General features: G+C 50.0%; 1 protein-coding gene across 1 annotated transcript; it reads left to right on the top strand.

Annotated features, from left to right (window-relative positions):
* Positions 1-427: 427 nt before the first annotated feature.
* On the top strand, positions 428-17,539 carry LOC122376788 (mediator of RNA polymerase II transcription subunit 12-like; the record flags this gene model as incomplete). Its single annotated transcript, XM_043356734.1, has 7 exons — positions 428-1,634; positions 2,991-6,229; positions 7,112-7,249; positions 9,425-9,686; positions 10,105-10,190; positions 15,477-16,039; positions 17,391-17,539. Coding segments are annotated over exons 2-7 (4,351 nt in total), but the record flags the coding sequence as incomplete, so codon positions are not given.
* Between the last annotated feature and the right edge of the window lie 963 nt (positions 17,540-18,502).

The raw sequence follows: 18,502 nt of genomic DNA, 5'->3' as shown, positions 1-18,502 counted from the left end.
CCCGAACTAATGGTCCGATTTGGAAAATTCGAGCGCCAATCGAAAGATCTCATCACGACCAACTAAAATCATGTACTTAATTTAAAGTTTGAGGTCAAGGTCAAGGTCAGGTCAAGGGTACAAATTGCAAGTTTCTACCGTATCGGCCTTGCACCGTAGTTGCCGAAGAATGGAGTCATGGACTGAGACTGATTGCCCAAAATGTGTTCTTAGGCTACCAAGACAATATTCGTTGCCTACAATATCATTCAGAGGTCAAGGTCAAGGTCAGGTCAGGTCAGGTCAGGTCACCAAAAACAAAATATAGAAAAGGGCATGTGCGACACATGTTTTATGGGTCATTTTACTCATAGAATTCAGTAGGCGCACTCAATAAGTGATATGGACCACCTCTGGATGAATTTCAGGTCGAGGTCAGGTCAAGTTCAGGTCAAGTGAGGTCAAATTTTGATGTTGGTTATTAAGGCCTAAAAAGGTGTCTATCTGATGCAGTTTTTCACGGCGAATCGAATGGTGCTATTCTTGTTTCCGTACGAGGTCTAGCACTTCCAAAAAATTCATTTTTCATTTTTTTTTTGTGTGTCGTGACGTCATAAAATTTTGAATAACTCCCACATTTTCGAACCGATTCTTCTAAAAATTGGTATGTAGGTGCACATAGACGACTTCTCTGACATATATTCCGGTTTTTTCGATACACCCAAAATTTTGGATTTTATAACTATTTTCCCAAAAAAGTCAGTTAAAAAAAAATCGGCCAAAATCCAAAATTTTCAAAAAAACGAGATAGCCATTTCATAGACAAAGTAGAAAGACGTATAACCTTTTTGTTACGTCTTGATTCCTTAAAAATAAGGATGTTAGCGGCGTTTGAAATTTTGCCGTTTTTGAGGCGAAAATGGCGAACATGACGTCACTAAAACGTCCATTTCTCAAAAAATGTTCCGACGGATTTCGCTCAAATTTTTAGGAAACGTGTCAAATTTATGTAAGAAAAAGTACTGAAAGTTTGGCGGCGCTGCGCGCCGCCGTTTTTGAGATATTGCCAAAATTCGAGGGGGGGGGGGGGGTAAAATTTACCCCCCAGCCCCGCGCGGGTTAAGCGAAGTATTTGCGATAAACCTAAGATGAACCCAGATGATAAGGGTAAAACTACTGTATGAATCATTCCCGCTACTGTGGCGATGTAGGTAAAAGAGTGTTTACTGTGTGTAAACACATTATTGCTCTTTTTAGCAGAGTGAAGTCCGTATAGACCATAGGGGCACCTGGCGGATATGTATCATTGCACACGTTAGCTGCATGAAGACATTTCCACTCGGTTTTCCTGTTTTCTACATATGACCTTGTGATGAAGTGGCTGACCATACCGATGATCCGCCGCGATGTTTGTTGTGGCCTTTTGGTTTGACACGTATTTTCTGTATTTTCAGAGTTTCCCGCTCTGGTCCATCCAGTATAGCGTGTTTGAGGCTGGCCGATGACACCGTGACTGGACCCGCGGTGACCTGACCTGACCTGTGGAGAGAAGCGATGACCTCCAACGGTGACCTGAGGTCGGGAACCCCAAACGGCGCCCCTGAAGTCACCGACGGAGCAAACAAACACACTGGGACGAAGGAGGAACAAGTCTGGTGGGTAAACTCCGCTCAGAGGTGTAACGTCTGCCTGCCTGCTTCTGTTTCTGTCTCTGTCTCTGTCTCTGTCTCTGTCTCTGTCTCTGTCTCTGTCTCTGTCTTTGTCTCTCTCTGTCTGTCTGTCTGTCTGTCTGTCTGTCTGTCTGTCTGTCTGTCTGTCTGTCTGTCTGTCTGTCTGTCTGTCTCTCTCTCTCTCTCTCTCTCTCTCTCTCTCTCTCTCTCTCTCTCTCTTTCTTTCTTTCTTTCTTTCTTTCTCTCTCTCTCTCTCTCTCTCTCTCTCTCTCTCTCTCTCTCTCTCTCTCTGTCTCTCTCTCTCTCTGTCTCTGTCTCTGTCTCTGTCTCTGTCTCTGTCTCTGTCTTTGACTCTGTCTGTCTGTCTGTCTGTCTGTCTGTCTATCATCTGCCTGCCTGTCTGTCTCTCTTCCCCCCCTCTCTCTCTCTCTCTCTCTCTATCTCTCTCTCTTTCTCTCTCTCTCTTCTCTCTCTCTCTTTCTCTCTCTCTCTCTCTCTCTCTCTCTCTCTCTCTCTCTCTCTCTCTCTCTCTCTCTCTCTCATCTCCCGTAAAGGGGAAACATCTCGCCACAGCATACATAGTCGTCCCGGGTTATCACCGAGCCTCTAAGCCCACTCATACTCTCCACCCCAGCTTCTCTCGCCTCCCTTCCCCTCCCCTTCCCTCTCCCCTCCTTCCTTCCAGTCCTCCTGAGGTCTCCCTTCCACCCCTCCCTCCCTCTCCGGCTCCCAAGAAGACGATCTGGGCAGAGGGTATGACAGCCGCTATGGGAATATGGCAGAGCGGAGGGAGTCACCATAGTTGACGTTTTAGGTCGCTATGAACTATAGCAAACGCATTACGGTGGTGATAATATAGGGCAGTGAGCAGATTTGTTCGCTCAGATATCGAAATGTTCGCTGCGTTATGTCTGACAGTGGGATGATTTGTGTGATGTCAGCTCTCTTTACGACTGTGGTTACCTGCCGGTCACGGTCAAATGTCTGGAGCAGATCGTCCGGGCTCCATATGTGGGTTGTATGGCCGCCTTACTAGGAACCTGATGCGACAGCCTGCAGTGAAATTATCCATTGCTGTGCGGTTTCATGAACTGAAGATGGACCGATTCTATTTTATTTAACCAGTGTTGGCCCGCTGTTACCAGTTGACTGAACGGCTGAAAGTTCATCTAAGCATGATTGAAACAGCTCTGCTTCTTCTTTTCACGGAAATTACCTGACGTTAGTGTATGTTTTGGCAGTGGTATCTTGTCTTGGTCAACCATGTTTGTTGTAAAAAAGCATTGATATTATAAAAATAGCGAGATCCACATAACCTAGGCCGTATCATCTTGATTTCAGGCCCGAAGCGGGTGACGTTCAAGCTCGAGTCTGATTCTGCGCCGAGAGATGTCGCTAGTGACGGGGAGGCGGACACGGCCGACGGCATGCCATCCTGGTGGCCGAAGGCACCCTCCCCGGCCTCAACAGTGGAAAACTCGCCCTTAGCGACATCGCGACCGCCGCCGACCGTGGTCGTCTCGCCTCCGACCGTGACCTTGACGACATCAGCTGACCCTGGTCTCTCGCCGCTGGCGCTGAGAGGAGGTGCTCCTGTGGCGGGCGGGATGTTCTACCCTAACGGTGGCACGTCTCCGCGGGTGTCGTCACCCCCGCCCGAGGGCAACGGGCATCGGGGGATCGTGTCACCTCCTGCACCAATCAGCGTGCAGAGCCGGCCGGCTCCACCAATGGGAAGTCACGACCCGCGCAGGGTAAACTCGCCTCCACCATTAGCAGCGCAGACTCGCCAGCCCACACCAGTAAGAGTCATCCACCGAGGTCCAGCTCCGCCCACCACGTCCTACGTCAGCAATTTACCCACCAATCAAAAGCAGTCAGCACAAGATGCCTCGATGCCGGACTGGTGGCCCAAACAGCATGTCAGTGACAGCCGACCGGCTGTCAGTGACACCCGACCGGCTACCTCTCGTCAGGTGGACCTCCCGCCGGAGGAAACTCCAGCTCCAAATCCTGCAGGAAGAGGTGCGGTTCCGCAGCTGAACAGGCACCAGCCGGAACCTGAGTACTACGACAACACCTCGCCAGAGTGGCAGGCGAGGAACGCGACGTCCTCCCAGTCCCTCTCCAGCCACAGTCCTGCCCCTGCCTCGTCCACGACGTCTGGCGCTGTCCAGATCCCCAGCTCGGCGCCAAAGCTCCCCATCTCGGCGCCAAAGCTCCCACTCCCTCTGCCCGCGAGACCGGGGGATCGTGATCCAATGACGTCACCTCCGCAGGTGCCGAGCCGGCCCGGGGACCGTCCAGCTGCTCTGGACAGGTCTCTCGCAGACACCGAACAGCACGTCGCCAGGGTGGTAGCCCAGGCGAACCAGGGCTTCCTCCAGTCGGCAAGAGATGTCGCTAGTATCGAGCCGACCCTGTCGGTACCGCCACCTGACCTGGACTTTACCCACCCCAGTGAGGAGGACTTCTGGAATATGTCGCCTCGGCATGCTCAAATGACGTCATCCGGCGGTGATGACGTCACGAGGCGACTGGTGACGTCAGAGGCCACCCAGACAGAGGGAGACCCTCTGCTGGATTCAGACGACACCTGGAGTCGACTGCTGGAGGCTGTGGCGTCTGGAACTCATGACGAACCGGCAGATGGGTCTCCCGGACTGCGCAGTCGGTACACGGACACCCTGCGCAGTCAGTACAGGGACACCCTGCGCAGTCAGTACAGGGACACCCTGCGCAGTCAGTACGGGGACACACTGCGCAGTCGGTACAGGGACACCCTGCGCCGGCGTCCTGACACAGACGCTGCTGCCCAGCGGCCAATTCTTCCACAGGGAGAGTGTCAGCCTCATGAGAGGCTGGCCAGGCAGCAACAGGAGCTGGAGTCTCTGGAGCAGCAGCGACGACAGCAGGCGGGAGAGGAGCAGCAACAGCGGCGGGAGCACCAAGTAATTGAACAAGACAGACACGTAGATTGTTCACAACGCCAGGAACAGGTATTTGTGGGGAAGCGATATAATGAGAGGCGACTGTACGAGGAACAGCAAGTAGTTGAACAACGAGATCACGAAAGGAGAAGATATGACGAGCAGGAATGGTTACAGAAGCAGGAGGAGGAAAGGCATTGGCATGAACAAGAACGGAGAAGGCAGCAAGAAGATGAGCAAAGACAGAAGCAAGAACATCAACGACTGCTGCAAAAGCAAGAAGATGAAAGACGAAGACAACAGCAAGAACGAGAAGAAGAGGAACGTAGACTTCAATATCAACAATACCTCCAAAGGGAAGAGGAAGAAAGGCGAAAAAGGGAACATGAAGCGTATCTCAAACGACAAGAAGAGGAAATTAGACGGAAACAGGAGGAAGATGAACTTAGAATGAGAAGGGAAAGGGAGGAAAAAGAGCAGATAATGAGGAAGCAGAAAGAGGAAGAAGAACAAAGGCTGCTGAGGCAGAAAGAAGAGGAAGAGAAAGAGAGATTGGAGCAACTCCGTCGTCAACGTGAACAAGAAGAAGAGCAACGTCAGCAGGAGCTTCAGGAGCAACGTCAGCAGGAGCTTCAGGAGCAGCTGCAACGCGAGCTTCGCAACCAGCACCAACAGCAGTGGCGTCGAACGCAGCAGGACCAGCAGGTGCGGCGCGAGCGGGAGCTGCGTCAGCAGCAGCAGCAGCTCCAGCAGGAGCGTCAGCAGGCGCGGCAGCAGCAGCAGCAGCTAGCCGCTGACTGGAGGCGCCCCGCGGAGAACACGTCGCCGCCTGTGGCCGGTCTGCGCCGGAACGTGTCTCTGCGGGAGTCGAGCCGCGCGGGCGATCTGGCGCGGCGGGCGGGTCGAGTCTGGGACGAGGAGGCCGACTGGCTCCGCCGGGAGATCGAGGAAACCGACAGACCCGACTTCTCGCCCGTGACACAACAGAGAGGCGACAGCTACGAGCGCACCAGGGTGTACAGCGAAATGAAGACGGCAGCAGCCACTAGCAGGGGCGGAGCGCACGTACGACATAACTCTACCCATAATCAAACGTTTGCGCAGATAGATATGTCGGTGAAGCGACCAGAGAGCTCCATCTCTGGAAGATCCGAGCCACCACTGTACCGAACCTCTCCAGCTCCGCATTCTAACGAAACTAGCAGAGCCTTCGACTCCCGCCAGGGACACGGTCAGAGGCGGGCCTCGTTCCAGCAGAGCTTCATGTCTCCGCCGCCAGGGGGCTACCTTCCTCCGTCGTCGCCCTCCAAATCGGACCCGGGCTGGTGCCGCGGGGAGGATAACGACTCGGGCCGCAGTTCACCGAACCCTCTAGACGACGAACTCGAGATCTGCCTGAAATCCGTCGAGGAAGCCATGGCTTCCCTGCAGAACTCGGTCCAGAAGAGTACCGCGCGACCGGAAACAAGTAGCGCCACGCCGCGGCCGGAGCTGAACCGGAGTTTCGAGGTGTCGCCGGCAGGTGGCGGCTCGAGCGGTGACTGGCGCCGTCGCAGCTGTGATGGCGCGGAGCTGGAGACGTTCGGCAGTAGCAGGAGCTGGGACAGAGCGGAGGAGCGGGACAGAGCGGAGGGCGCTAAGGGAGCCCAGGTAAGCAGCGAGGACTCAGCTAATAATCTAGCACCACCGCCTTTATGTCCTGCTAAAATGGCACCGCCAACGCTTCTTAGCCTTCAAACTGGGTGCTTGCTTTTCTACGGCGTCATTGTGCTGCTTATAAATATATCCGCAAAGCAGAGCATATTGAGTTTTAGATTGATAATGCTTTTGCAGAAAGGATAAGTTTGTTACAATATCATCTGATTAGGCAAATAAAAAGTCGTTTTGTATCATGCTATGAGCGTATCGTCAGTAACTCGCATTAAACACAGAGATAATATTGTTTGTGTTATTTTTAGATAGCAGTTGACCACTCAATATTTCAATACCTAATCATGAAAAAATGACTTCTGGCAGAACTGAATTGTCAAGTCGGTAACAATAGCCCAATCCACCTGAATAACGCAGTGCTGAAGCGAACGTTAAAAGCTGCACGATATCGGTCAACAAAATTGATGTAGGCCTTACTTGGTTTTACTCTGGTTAGCTCCGGGACCTACTCTGGCCGAATTACGGGCATGGTCCAGAGTTCGACCAGATCTCGCTCGCACCACAGCCGGACTTATGCCGCATCAGCCATGCCGTACCTCAACCGTACTTCAGCTACAGTAGGCCAGAGCAGTGACGAGGCAGCCGGACCTGGCCGTAGCACGCTGTGGCAGGGAGCCGGACTTGAGCCAGACTTGGCTGTCCGAAACCATACCAACCACAACAACCAAATTTCTGGGTAGTATTGTGCTGCTACCATGTGCATGCCTTTGAGCTCTGCCCTTGTGATTTTCAACTGCCTCAAGGTGGTCAAGTAGCCTTGTATTCGAACCAAAATTGGGACAAAACCCCAATCCATAATAACGATTGGCCATCCGGTTTTAGGAACTGCGGCCCTGTGGAGTGCTGCGACCGCTGCAGCACCACGCCCGCCATCTATGGACGGCGGCGGAAAACACTAGTTCTAACTGGACCCGCTTGGTGATCGGCGACTGGCTTCTGGGTGCCCCCGATGACCGACATGTAAGCCGACCTATCCACTCCTGCTCCTCTCTCTCTCTCTCTCTCTCTCTCTCTCTCTCTCTCTCTCTCTCTCTCTCTCTCTCTCTCTCTCTCTCTCTCTCTCTCTTTCTCTTTCTTTCAGTTTTCTTCACACCCCTTATTCACACTTGGCAATAGGTACCTATGAATGGAACAAACATTTTAAATGATTTGGTAGCATTGCAATTTGAGAAATCTATTATTTTTTTCCTATAAAAAACATGAATATTTTCTCGGGAAGACGTGATGGTGTTCCAATTTGCACAATCTTGTTGCTTGCGCATTCTTTCTATGTTTCACCATATCACTTGCTCCTATTACCAAAGCCAAGCGATTATTTTGCATGCTTTCTTCCCTCCTGTCTAGAACAATATGGAAGTCCTTGAGCCACTTCACGGCGGCAGCACACCTACTAACTAACTAACACCAAATCCGCGCCTAATCATGAATCAATTCGTGTGTGTCAAATGTGGTAGGTAGATGATTTTGAATGTGTGTGTTTTTTTTAAACAAGCTAAGATGCTTTATCAAAACTATAGTTAACCCGCGCCCCGAAGGGGGAGGACCGAAACGACCCCCCCCCCTGTCCCTTTCCGTCGATATCTCCTAAACGGCTGCAGATATCGCCACCAAACTTTCAGGGCACCTCCGGGCTTCAATTTTACACATTGTGATTAAAACTTGTTCCAGAGGCTATGATAGGTCGGCCACAAATGACGTCAGAATGACGTCATGTTCTGCCATTTTTGACCGAAAAAAGAGCTTCGCGAAGAGAGCTGTCAGGCCTAACAGCTTTGAAGATACAAAAAATGATCCGTAAATAAATGGTGTAGAATTAACAGGGCTTCAAAACTGTTTTCTCCTATTTTTGAAATTCTTGAGTTTTGACCCCCCAAAAATAAAAAAGTATTTTGTTTATAGTTTGCCCAAAAACCCATAAAGTTTTTTTTTGAGTTTCGAAAAAATAACGGAATATATATGATAGTACCTACCGCATTCTATCTACATACAAAATTTGAGATCGACATCTCTTTTTTGGCCACGTTATAGCGAAGAAAACTGTTCAAAAATGATGACGTAAGATTTCAAACTCATTTTTTGGCAATTCTATACCAACCACGTACGGCAAAAAAGACCACCATTGGACTCCCCGTGACGAGCTGCATCGAATTGATACCCATTGTATACAAAACTATCAACTTTGAAATTCGACCTAATTTGACCTGACCTTGACCTGACCTTCACCAGAACGTAACTTAAGCTGCCCCAAAAGGCTGCCTGACCCACATAATCGCATTTGGCATGTAAAATGGACCATAAAACATGTATCACACGACACTTTCATATTGTGACCCCAGTGACCTGACATCTGTGACCTGACCTGGTATCAGTGACCTCAGATAGCGAAGTATGTGTTTGACGAACAATGTATCATCGATGGTTTTCAATAACTTAACCAATTTACTCGATTTCACAGCACATTTCTTGAAATGTATGTGAACAGTGAAAATCCGACCTTTGACCTGACCTGTTACGTCATCGGTTTGGCCTAGGTTAATGATATTTGGTCACAAGATAGTTTACCGGTGGCGCTATCGAACGCCGTTTGAATTTTGAAAATCGTCCTGTAAATTTAGACGAAACACCCCCTCCCCCTACGGGTGGTAGGACCCTCCGATAGCCCTACGGGGCGCGGGTTAACAAATAACCAATGGTTGTTTCGTTTGATACGGGGGCGGGACCCACCTACCTATCGGCCGCTTTACATGGTCAATGATTTTGTTTTGTGTCTTTGCATTGTTATATTTCAATGGTTTATTTTAATATTTTATTGGTTTTGTTCGAAAAAAACGAGTACCTACATTTGCTGTATATGTATTTTCTCGATTTAATCCCGGAACACACCATCACTTTTGCCGAGTGCCAAAGGCTGTATTTTTAGTGAAAATGATATGCATTTTACTGATTGTTTGAATTGGTTCCCACAGCAGGAGTCAGGGGCTAACAAGCTCTATTTTCGTTTTGCTAGTGTGCACTGAGTTTATATTGGGTTGCGTCTTGCGATATATCATGTTTTTAATAGGGTTTTCTTTCAGCGTTTACAAATCATTTCAATGTGTATAGATTATTTCCCTAACTCTGCCCGCCTCTCTCCAGCCCCAGGAGGTCCTCTCCCGGCAGATTGCTCTCTGGGAGGGCCAGCCGGAGACCCCGGGTCCCGACTGGCGCCAGAGGGGTCTCCGAGAGCCCCCGGAGAGGCCCCAGAGCGGGGCGCAGCAGAGGGCCCTCGGAGGGACGCAGCAGAGGGCCCACGGAGGGTCTCAGGAGAGGGCCCTCGGCGGGCCTCAGGAGAGGGCCCTCGGATGGCCGCAGGATAGGGCCCTCGGAGGGTCGCACTACCGGGGAGATAGAGATCCAGGTAAGTGCTCTCAGAGAAAGCTGGCTGACGGCAAAGAAATCGTGATTCGATCGTGTAACAGTTACAATAGAGTCATCCGAGATCATTGAATACATTGTTGGAAATGCGAATGCATTTTCATAAAAAGTGATTGAGCGGAACTGTGCTACCACATATTTGTAGCGGTAGCAGTCTGTAGCTCTATGCTTGCATTGACATGTTTTTTTTGCCTTGTCTAAAATTCGGTATCAGGCCGACATTTTACCTATGTTGGTGTTAACTGTTTAGGTATAGGTATGCACTTACCTATACTTGTTTACAGAGTCTGAGGAGAGTTTTTGTTTGTGTTCATATCTGTGCGTGCTTACATAATATGAGGAGCGGTCTTTAGTTATGACCTTGCATGATTGGTTTGACGTGTTTATATATCTATTTTCAGAATCTGAGGAGCATTCTCAAGTGGACAGCCAGATTAGCCGCATCGGCCGGGAAAGTCGACAGAAGCACCGGCATATCACAGACAGGGTCAGTGGTGGGAACACCATATCACAGACAGGGTCAGTGGTGGGGAACACCATATCACAGACAGACAGGGTCAGTGGTGGGAACACCATATCACAGACAGACAGGGTCAGTGGTGGGGAACACCATATCACAGACAGGGTCAGTGGTGGGAACACCATATCACAGACAGGGTCAGTGGTGGGGAACACCATATCACAGACAGGGTCAGTGGTGGGAACACCATATCACAGACAGACAGGGTCAGTGGTGGGGAACACCACATCACAGACCGGGTCAGTGGTGGGGAACACCATATCACAGACAGGGTCAGTGGTGGGGAACACCATATCACAGACAGGGTCAGTGGTGGGAACACCATATCACAGACAGGGTCAGTGGTGGGAACACCATATCACAGACAGGGTCAGTGGTGGGGAACACCATATCACAGACAGGGTCAGTGGTGGGAACACCATATCACAGACAGGGTCAGTGGTGGGGAACACCATATCACAGACAGGGTCAGTGGTGGGGAACACCATATCACAGACAGGGTCAGTGGTGGGAACACCATATCACAGACAGACAGGGTCAGTGGTGGGGAACACCACATCACAGACCGGGTCAGTGGTGGGGAACACCATATCACAGACAGGGTCAGTGGTGGGGAACACCATATCACAGACCGGGTCAGTGGTGGGAACACCACATCACAGACAGGGTCAGTGGTGGGAACACCATATCACAGACAGACACACTGTAAAAAAAAAACTTACAAGCCCCTCGTAGAGGAATTCTCAGCGCAAAAATAACATTGCAGGAGCGTGTAAATTTGGCTAATTTTAGGCTAGTTGCCGAGTAACAAGCTTGTTCGACAAGGCTGTGCCTCGTATGCATACGACCACCGTGCTCCACCTAGTTTGACAACACGCCCGTAAATAGCGTGGGTAGTGCGTCTACTAGGTGTCATAACAGCCCCTGCCTGGTAAGGTAACTAGCCACTGCCTACTAATCCATACCCAGTAATGGTACTAGCCCCCAAGGCTAGTATTGGTACTAGCTCAAGGCCAGTAGTGGCACTAGTTAACTAATACCACTACTGGCCTTCGGGGTCGGGGCACTGGGTCGACGGAATTCCGTCGACGGAATTCCGTCGACCAGTGCCCCCGACTCTCGACCGCCACCCGCCAGTAAACAGACTGAGTAGCGCTGCAGCACATTTATTCGGGCACGAGAACGAGAACGAGAACAATAACAACGCCAGGACAATAACTATAACTTTAACAACAACAACAACAACAACAACAACAACAACAACAACAACAACAACAACAACAACAACTAACTGAATAATTTTCAATAAGGTTTCTTAAATAACCACCATCAAACATTTGTGATTTTTTCATTAGCTCTGCACCGGCGGCAGTCGCGGGGTGCAGGTAGGCCAGGACATTGGCCCCATTCTTTACCAGAGAAGTCTGTAATGGGTGAAAAAACGAATATTAACATTATTATTATCATAAGGCATCCCAATCTGGAAAATGATTAAATTAAAGTTGAATAAAGTGATAGATTCCTGCCACAAGCTAGCTTAAGTCCAAAACAATATAGCTATTCTGACTTGGATAGACGATACCGGCGCACTTCTGCCAACGACGGGCAAACATTATGCGATACTATACATCTTCTAGCTCAACAACATAATAACTTTTGTTTACAAATGGACAACCTTTTTGTTGAGCACACAGCAAATGATACAAGATGCCTCACCTTCAATCAAGCCAAAGAGCAGTTGGGCAGACACACACAGTAATGGCGACGCAACACAAAATGGACGCCGGCTCCCGGAAGCGGGGGGGGGGGACTCCTTCTGAAACCAGCCACAGACTCCTAGGTTGTAACATGCGACGAGGATTTTTTATTTATTTTTATTTATTTATTTATTTGTTGCACATCCTTCCATGCAGGCATAGTTGTTTCAGGATGGCACATGATCAGGGAACCACTATGCACAATGCACATGCACTTTCCTCGAGCCGCGTTCGAGTTCACTAAAGAGGAGAAAAAGAAAAAAACAGGACCAAGGCAACACTTTAGACCACTTCAGCATCAAACTACACATTTCGTGGTGGCCTGATCGCCCGCTTAAAAGCAAATATGCTGGACATGCCTTGGATCTCTCGGGGCAGCCGGTTCCATGCCGAGCCAGCCCTGTACATGAAGTGTTTTTGAGTGGCAATAAGCCGCACTTTCGGTAGGTGCACCTGCGCTGTATCTGTCAGGCGCGTGTCACGAGTCGCCACATCACATCGACGTTTGTACATGTCTTGTACCACGATTGGTGCATGGGGATCGCAGATTGCGCGGTGCACCTTCAGTCGATCACGCTCCTCCACCAGCTCGCCAATCCGTGACCAGTGGAGCGACTTAAGAACTGGTGTGATGTGATCACGGCGCTTCGAACCGGTCACCAAACGAGCCGCAAAGTTAATCATTTTTTGCAGTCGTTTAAGTTCTTTGTCGGCAGCTCCGCCCCAAACTGGTAAGCAGTAGATAATTTGAGGGAAGATATGAGCTTTGATAATAGTAAGCAGGGCCTCGGTAGTGAAGCTACGCCTGAATCTGTAAAGCGAAATCAATATGCTGTAGCACCGGCGCACAACTGATGAGATGTGTTGATTCCATGTTAACGTCTGGTCAACAGTTACACCAAGAAGTTTGATCGTTTTTGAAGAATGAAAGGTTCTGTTTGAGAACGTGAAAGCGAAACCAGATGCTTTTTGAAGCGAGTTTCTGGTGCCAAGGAGGATGAAATCTGTTTTTGATGCATTCATTTTTAGAGAATTACTTCTAAACCAGTTTTGAACGGAAGCCATAGACTTTTCTATGCGCTTTCTGAGCTGTGACAAACTCTCACTGTCTGGCGGCGAGCTGTCGAGGAGCTGCGTGTCGTCCGCATAGCAAACCAAACGGCCGTAGGGAAGATGTCCCGGAAGATCTGCCACAAATACGCTGAACAAAATAGGTCCCACAATAGATCCCTGAGGAACACCGAAGTTCACAGGACAGATCTTGGACCCACCTCGTACCATTTGCCCCCGTCCGCTTAGGTAACTGTCGAACCAATGTGAAGGCACACCCATCCATGCCATTTTCTTCAAGAGGATGCCGTGGTCAACACTGTCGAAGGCCTTACTGAGGTCGATCGTCGTTATCGACGTGAGCTCACCGTTGTCGATCTTATCAACGGCCCACGATACTGCGTCGAGTACGGCGTCCTCCGTGGAGTGGCCACGGCGGTAAGCGTATTGACATGCGCTCAGTAGACGGTTGTCATACAAATAATCACTCAACTGGGTGCACACTACACGCTCAGCGATTTTAGACATGACAGGCAGTAAAGAGATAGGCCGGTAATTACCAGCTACACCACGGTCGCCAGCCTTATGAATGGGGACCACACAAGCTATTTTCCAGCTATCAGGAAACACACCAGTCACAATCGACTTATTAATCACATGAAGCAGCAATGGTCCAATGACGGCGAAGCAGCGACGCACAGCTAAAATTGGCACACCATCCATACCAACAGCCCTGGAGCTACTCATGTGACGCACGGCTGTTGAGAGCTCCGGCAGAGTGATAGGCGTCAGCTCAAAACCGGTGGCGCATACTACTGGGGGACGATCGTCAGTCCCCTCAGCCTGACCAGTAGACTGCAATTCAGATGCAATTTTGGCGCCGACATTAGCAAAGAAATCATTAAAATTGTCAGCTTGAGCGACATCAAGAGCTAATGACGTAGGAGCGCCATCACCAGCCGATGCATTCTTGGCAAGCTATGAGGCACATCCTCATAGCCATCCAAAGCCGCTGACCACGCAAGCTTGCCAGCACGTTTACCAGCTGCAGGCGTTCGTGACAACAAGCGGGGTTGCACGCAAGGTTATCCGTTTAGTAGGTGCCAGCCGGGGCCTCGTCAGCCGAGCTAATAGCGAAATGACCTAATTGAGGGACACGCTAAAAACTGGCCGAGAACAAGCCAACGGCGGGTAACACTGTGAGGCTGTGCGTAGTTCATTAACACTGCGCAAAATTAGGTTCCTGAACATGTTCTCGCTCGTAGGCATTTGTTCCACAAGCGGCATTGTTAACGTGCATGGCTCTGACTACTAATGTCCATATATGGTGTAACGAGGAGCAAGGGAGGCACTCGTAAAAAATGCCTAATTTCAAAATTAGCTAGTGAATATTTTTTACAGTGCAGGGTCAGTGGTGGGGAACACCATATCACAGACAGACAGGGTCAGTGGTGGGAACACCATATCACAGACCGGGTCAGTGGTGGGGAACACCATATCACTGACAGGGTCAGTGGTGGGAACACCATATCACAGACAGGGTCAGTGCAGTGGTGGGGATTACTGTATGCCTGGCCTATTCAAATACATTAGCCAGAGGGGTGTGGTAATAACTGGTGTAAGCAAAGTGACCACGGTCAAAAACGAATTACCAAGTCAACATTTTGGGATGGCCTCGTTCAAAAAACGGCTAAGAGCTTCGGTCTAGACAATTATTTTATCGTTGGCATACAGTAAAATACATACCAAACTCGGCCGGTGATAAATTTTCAAGACCTCAGTCCTTACTGATTTTTGAACTCGGCCTTCGGCCTCGTTCAAAAATTCAGTAAGGACCTCGGTCTTGAAAATTTATTTACACCGGCCTCGTTCAGTATTATATAACACCATCTCACAGACCGGGTCAGTGGTGGGAACACCACATCACAGACAGGGTCAGTGGTGGGAACACCATATCACAGACAGACAGGGTCAGTGGTGGGGAACACCATATCACAGACAGACAGGGTCAGTGGTGGGAACACCATATCACAGACCGGGTCAGTGGTGGGGAACACCATATCACTGACAGGGTCAGTGGTGGGAACACCATATCACAGACAGGGTCAGTGCAGTGGTGGGGAACACCATCTCACAGACAGGGTCAGTGGTGGGGACACCATATCACAGACAGGGTCAGTGGTGGGAACACCATATCACATATCACAGACAGGGTCAGTGGTGGGTAATATCGCTATGAAGATGCGTGTTTTACATGCATTATAGTAATACGGGAACACTTTTTGAAAAGTGCCTACGTCCGTGAATAGAAAAAGGTGGTCACAAAATGTTGAAATAGGAACGTTGGACCTGGTCACTAAGCGCTCACCAATTTTCTTGCTGAATGACGAGAAGCTGTATGACTGTCCAAGACTGACGGTTTTTGATACATGGGTTTATTTTTCAGATGTTGCCGTCTCCGCCGTCGACTTACTCCGGCAGCTCCGGCCAGCGGAGCGACTCCTGGAGGTCCTCCCCACAGACTCCGTCACCATGGCAACCGTCCGCCGGCAGCCCCCCTCAGTCGCCGCCGGAGGGGGGTTGGCGGGCTCGACAGTCCCCCTCAGGGTCCCCTGATTGGAACGCCAGACACCAGCCCCGACAGACGTCCGAACAGCCAGCGTTTCCATGGCAACACAACGCCCCGCAGGAGCCGCCCTGGGCGGGTCATAATCGACGAGCGAACACTTTAGCAGATCACCGCTACGGCTCTGGCTTTGGACGACGGCCAACGCTGACTTCTTATCAAAGCCAGAGCGCCACACTGCCTGCGGCCCAGCCGCGACCCGCAGCCCCCTGGGACTTCTCGGAGAGGCAGAACGTGCATTCGCCTGGCTCGGTGAGAAGTTCGCCGGGCGGCCCGCAGGTGGCAGCACCGTCTGGCCACTGGGCGGCGCCACTGTCGCCCAGCGGTTCAGTGTCCAGCGTGGACTGGAATCAGCTGTTTGATACCAGCAGTGAGCAGTCGAGGTGAGGACCGGCGGTGGTAGATATGTCAATCGGATACCAACTTTTTGATATGCCGATACCAAACCGATACCAACTCGGTATTTGGTATTTCAATCCTAATGTGTTTGGTATTTTGTTGGTATCATGAACCCTCGCTAATGTTTAAGAGGCTAAGAAGTCGGTAAAAGGTCGGTATTTTCCTCATGTTCCCAAGTTGGTTTGTTTTCGCTATTTTTCCACGGTTTTGGTTGGTATTTGGTTTGGTATCGGTATTCCGATTTTCCGTAATTGACATCACTAGGCGGTGGGATTTTGGACTGGCTTCCGCTGGGGCCGACATGCCAAAACAGCAAGCCCTGACGTACCTATTTTATTTTCTTGAGTGGTCCTTGAATCCTGAACGGATAGCCGGTTGCGGTATGCCTACATAATCAGCAGACGCCTTTGTGACGTTTTTTGTGTGTGAGGATACCTAGTTGAAATCAGCCATCTTTGTGTCCAACAATCAGCAATACAGCAATCAGCCAATCAGTACATCAATAGAAGCAAAGGCCAATAGATGCTTTCCATAATATTGAACAAATATTTTGCGGAATCCTGCACTGAAAAACAAAATGATTCTCTGGATGCCCTGATCATGGGAATTTATACCCGTATGATTCCCTTTCCGCTTTTCCATGATACCCATGATGCGATCTATTCGATAGATTATTATTTGGTAAGCTAACCCTTCCTCCCCACTCCGGCGCTCTCACCCCGTCTGTCCTAGAGATGTCAATCGGATACCAACTTTTTGGTATACCGATACCGAACCGATTCCAACCTGGTATTTGGTATTTCAAGGCGAGTGCATTTGGTATTTGTTTGGTATTGTGAATCCTCACTGATGTAAAACAGGCTGAGAACTTGGTAAAAAGTTGGCATTTTCCTCACATTTCCTAGTCGGTTTGGTTTCGGTATTTTTCCATGGATATTGTTGGTATTTGGTTTGGTATTTTTTTTTTGTTGTTGTTGGGTTAGACCCTTTCGGTCCAATGATACCATTTCGGAGCCGGGAGGATGATAGGATATAGGGGTAGACATTGGTCTGGGCAGGTATCCTAGTGAGTCGCCGGGGCTGAGCCCGTCCAGAGGACAGGCCACCCAGCCCCAAGGCACTCACTGCACCCAGCTACGGGGTGCGCTCCCTCGGGAGCAGCGGTGCCGCTCCAAGGGAGCAGCCCGCATGGGATAAAGTTGCCTGTCCAGCCCGGATGGGGTTGCGGCGTGGAGGAGAAGGACTTCAGTATCCTGAGGATAGAAGCACGGAACGGTGGTTTGGTATCGGTATCACGATTTTCCGTAATTGACACCACTAGTCTGTCCGTTCCAGCTGTATGGAGGACGAGCCCAGCTCCGTCTCCAGTGACTGGGGCCGCCCGCTCTCCCGAGAGGAGGTCGTGCGGTGGTACCAGCAGACGCAGCTGCCGCGAGGGGTCGGCGTGGACGCGCTCACCGGCCGGGCGGCCGCCTGGTTCCACGGTGAGAGGAGGGAGAGAGAGAGAGAGAGAGAGAGAGAGAGAGAGAGAGAGAGAGAGAGGGGGGAGAGAGAGAGAGAGAGAGAGAGGGAGGGAGGGAGGGAGGGAGGGAGAGGGAGGGAGAGAGAGAGAGAGAGAGAGAGAGAGAGAGAGAGAGAGAGAGAGAGAGAGAGAGAGAGAGAGAAAAAAAGCTCATCAAGAACGTTCCGCACTGATTTTTATCAGACGATTGGCTACATCACGCTAATAATGTCTTCCAACGAACATTATAAGTAATTTATTCAACAGTCGGCGTTCTGTAGGCTAGTTCACGCCATATCCCCAGGCACCCCAGTCACTGCCACGCACCGACAATTGTTTTGACATGTTTGTCTGTTTGTCGTCACTAACATACAAACAGATAGTGCGACATGGACATTTGACAAACATCTGGTCTAACATGACAAACAGGTGGTCTGACATGACAGACCTGCCCATCGAGGTTCAATGCCGTTTTTGTCAGCCGTTTTTCTGTTGCTAACCGGTCGGCTTCCTGCCGCGGTTTTATACCCAGTGACGTCACCAGGTTTTGTCCGGTCTGGCGGACGCCGGGCCGGCAGGTTATTGTGTGATCACACATAGCGCTCGTGTACAGTGACTCGGAGTTATGGTAATGTGATACATGTGATCGACTCGAGTAGGTCGCCGCGGGCCGGCGTGGTTAGAAACAGCGAACGATGGGCCCTGCGTTTTGTTGTCAGGTGTGTGATACTTTTTTTAACGGTATTACAACTGCAAAACTAACGCCTAAACCAAACAAACATTTTATTGTTTCTGATTCGATTCAATTTCTATGTTACTGGTTTTCGATCATTGTAGCAATTAACTTTTGTCATTTGAAATGCACTTTTCGTAAGCCAAAGTCCCATGGATCTATCACAATAACTTGATGTCTCACTCTGAGCTAAATATACCTTTACTGGCCTAT

This window comes from Amphibalanus amphitrite, unplaced genomic scaffold (genome assembly GCF_019059575.1).
Source record: "Amphibalanus amphitrite isolate SeventyFive unplaced genomic scaffold, NRLGWU_Aamphi_draft 002309F_arrow, whole genome shotgun sequence".
NCBI classification, from domain to species: domain Eukaryota; kingdom Metazoa; phylum Arthropoda; class Thecostraca; order Balanomorpha; family Balanidae; genus Amphibalanus; species Amphibalanus amphitrite.
This window is presented reverse-complemented; position numbering and strand designations above follow the sequence as displayed.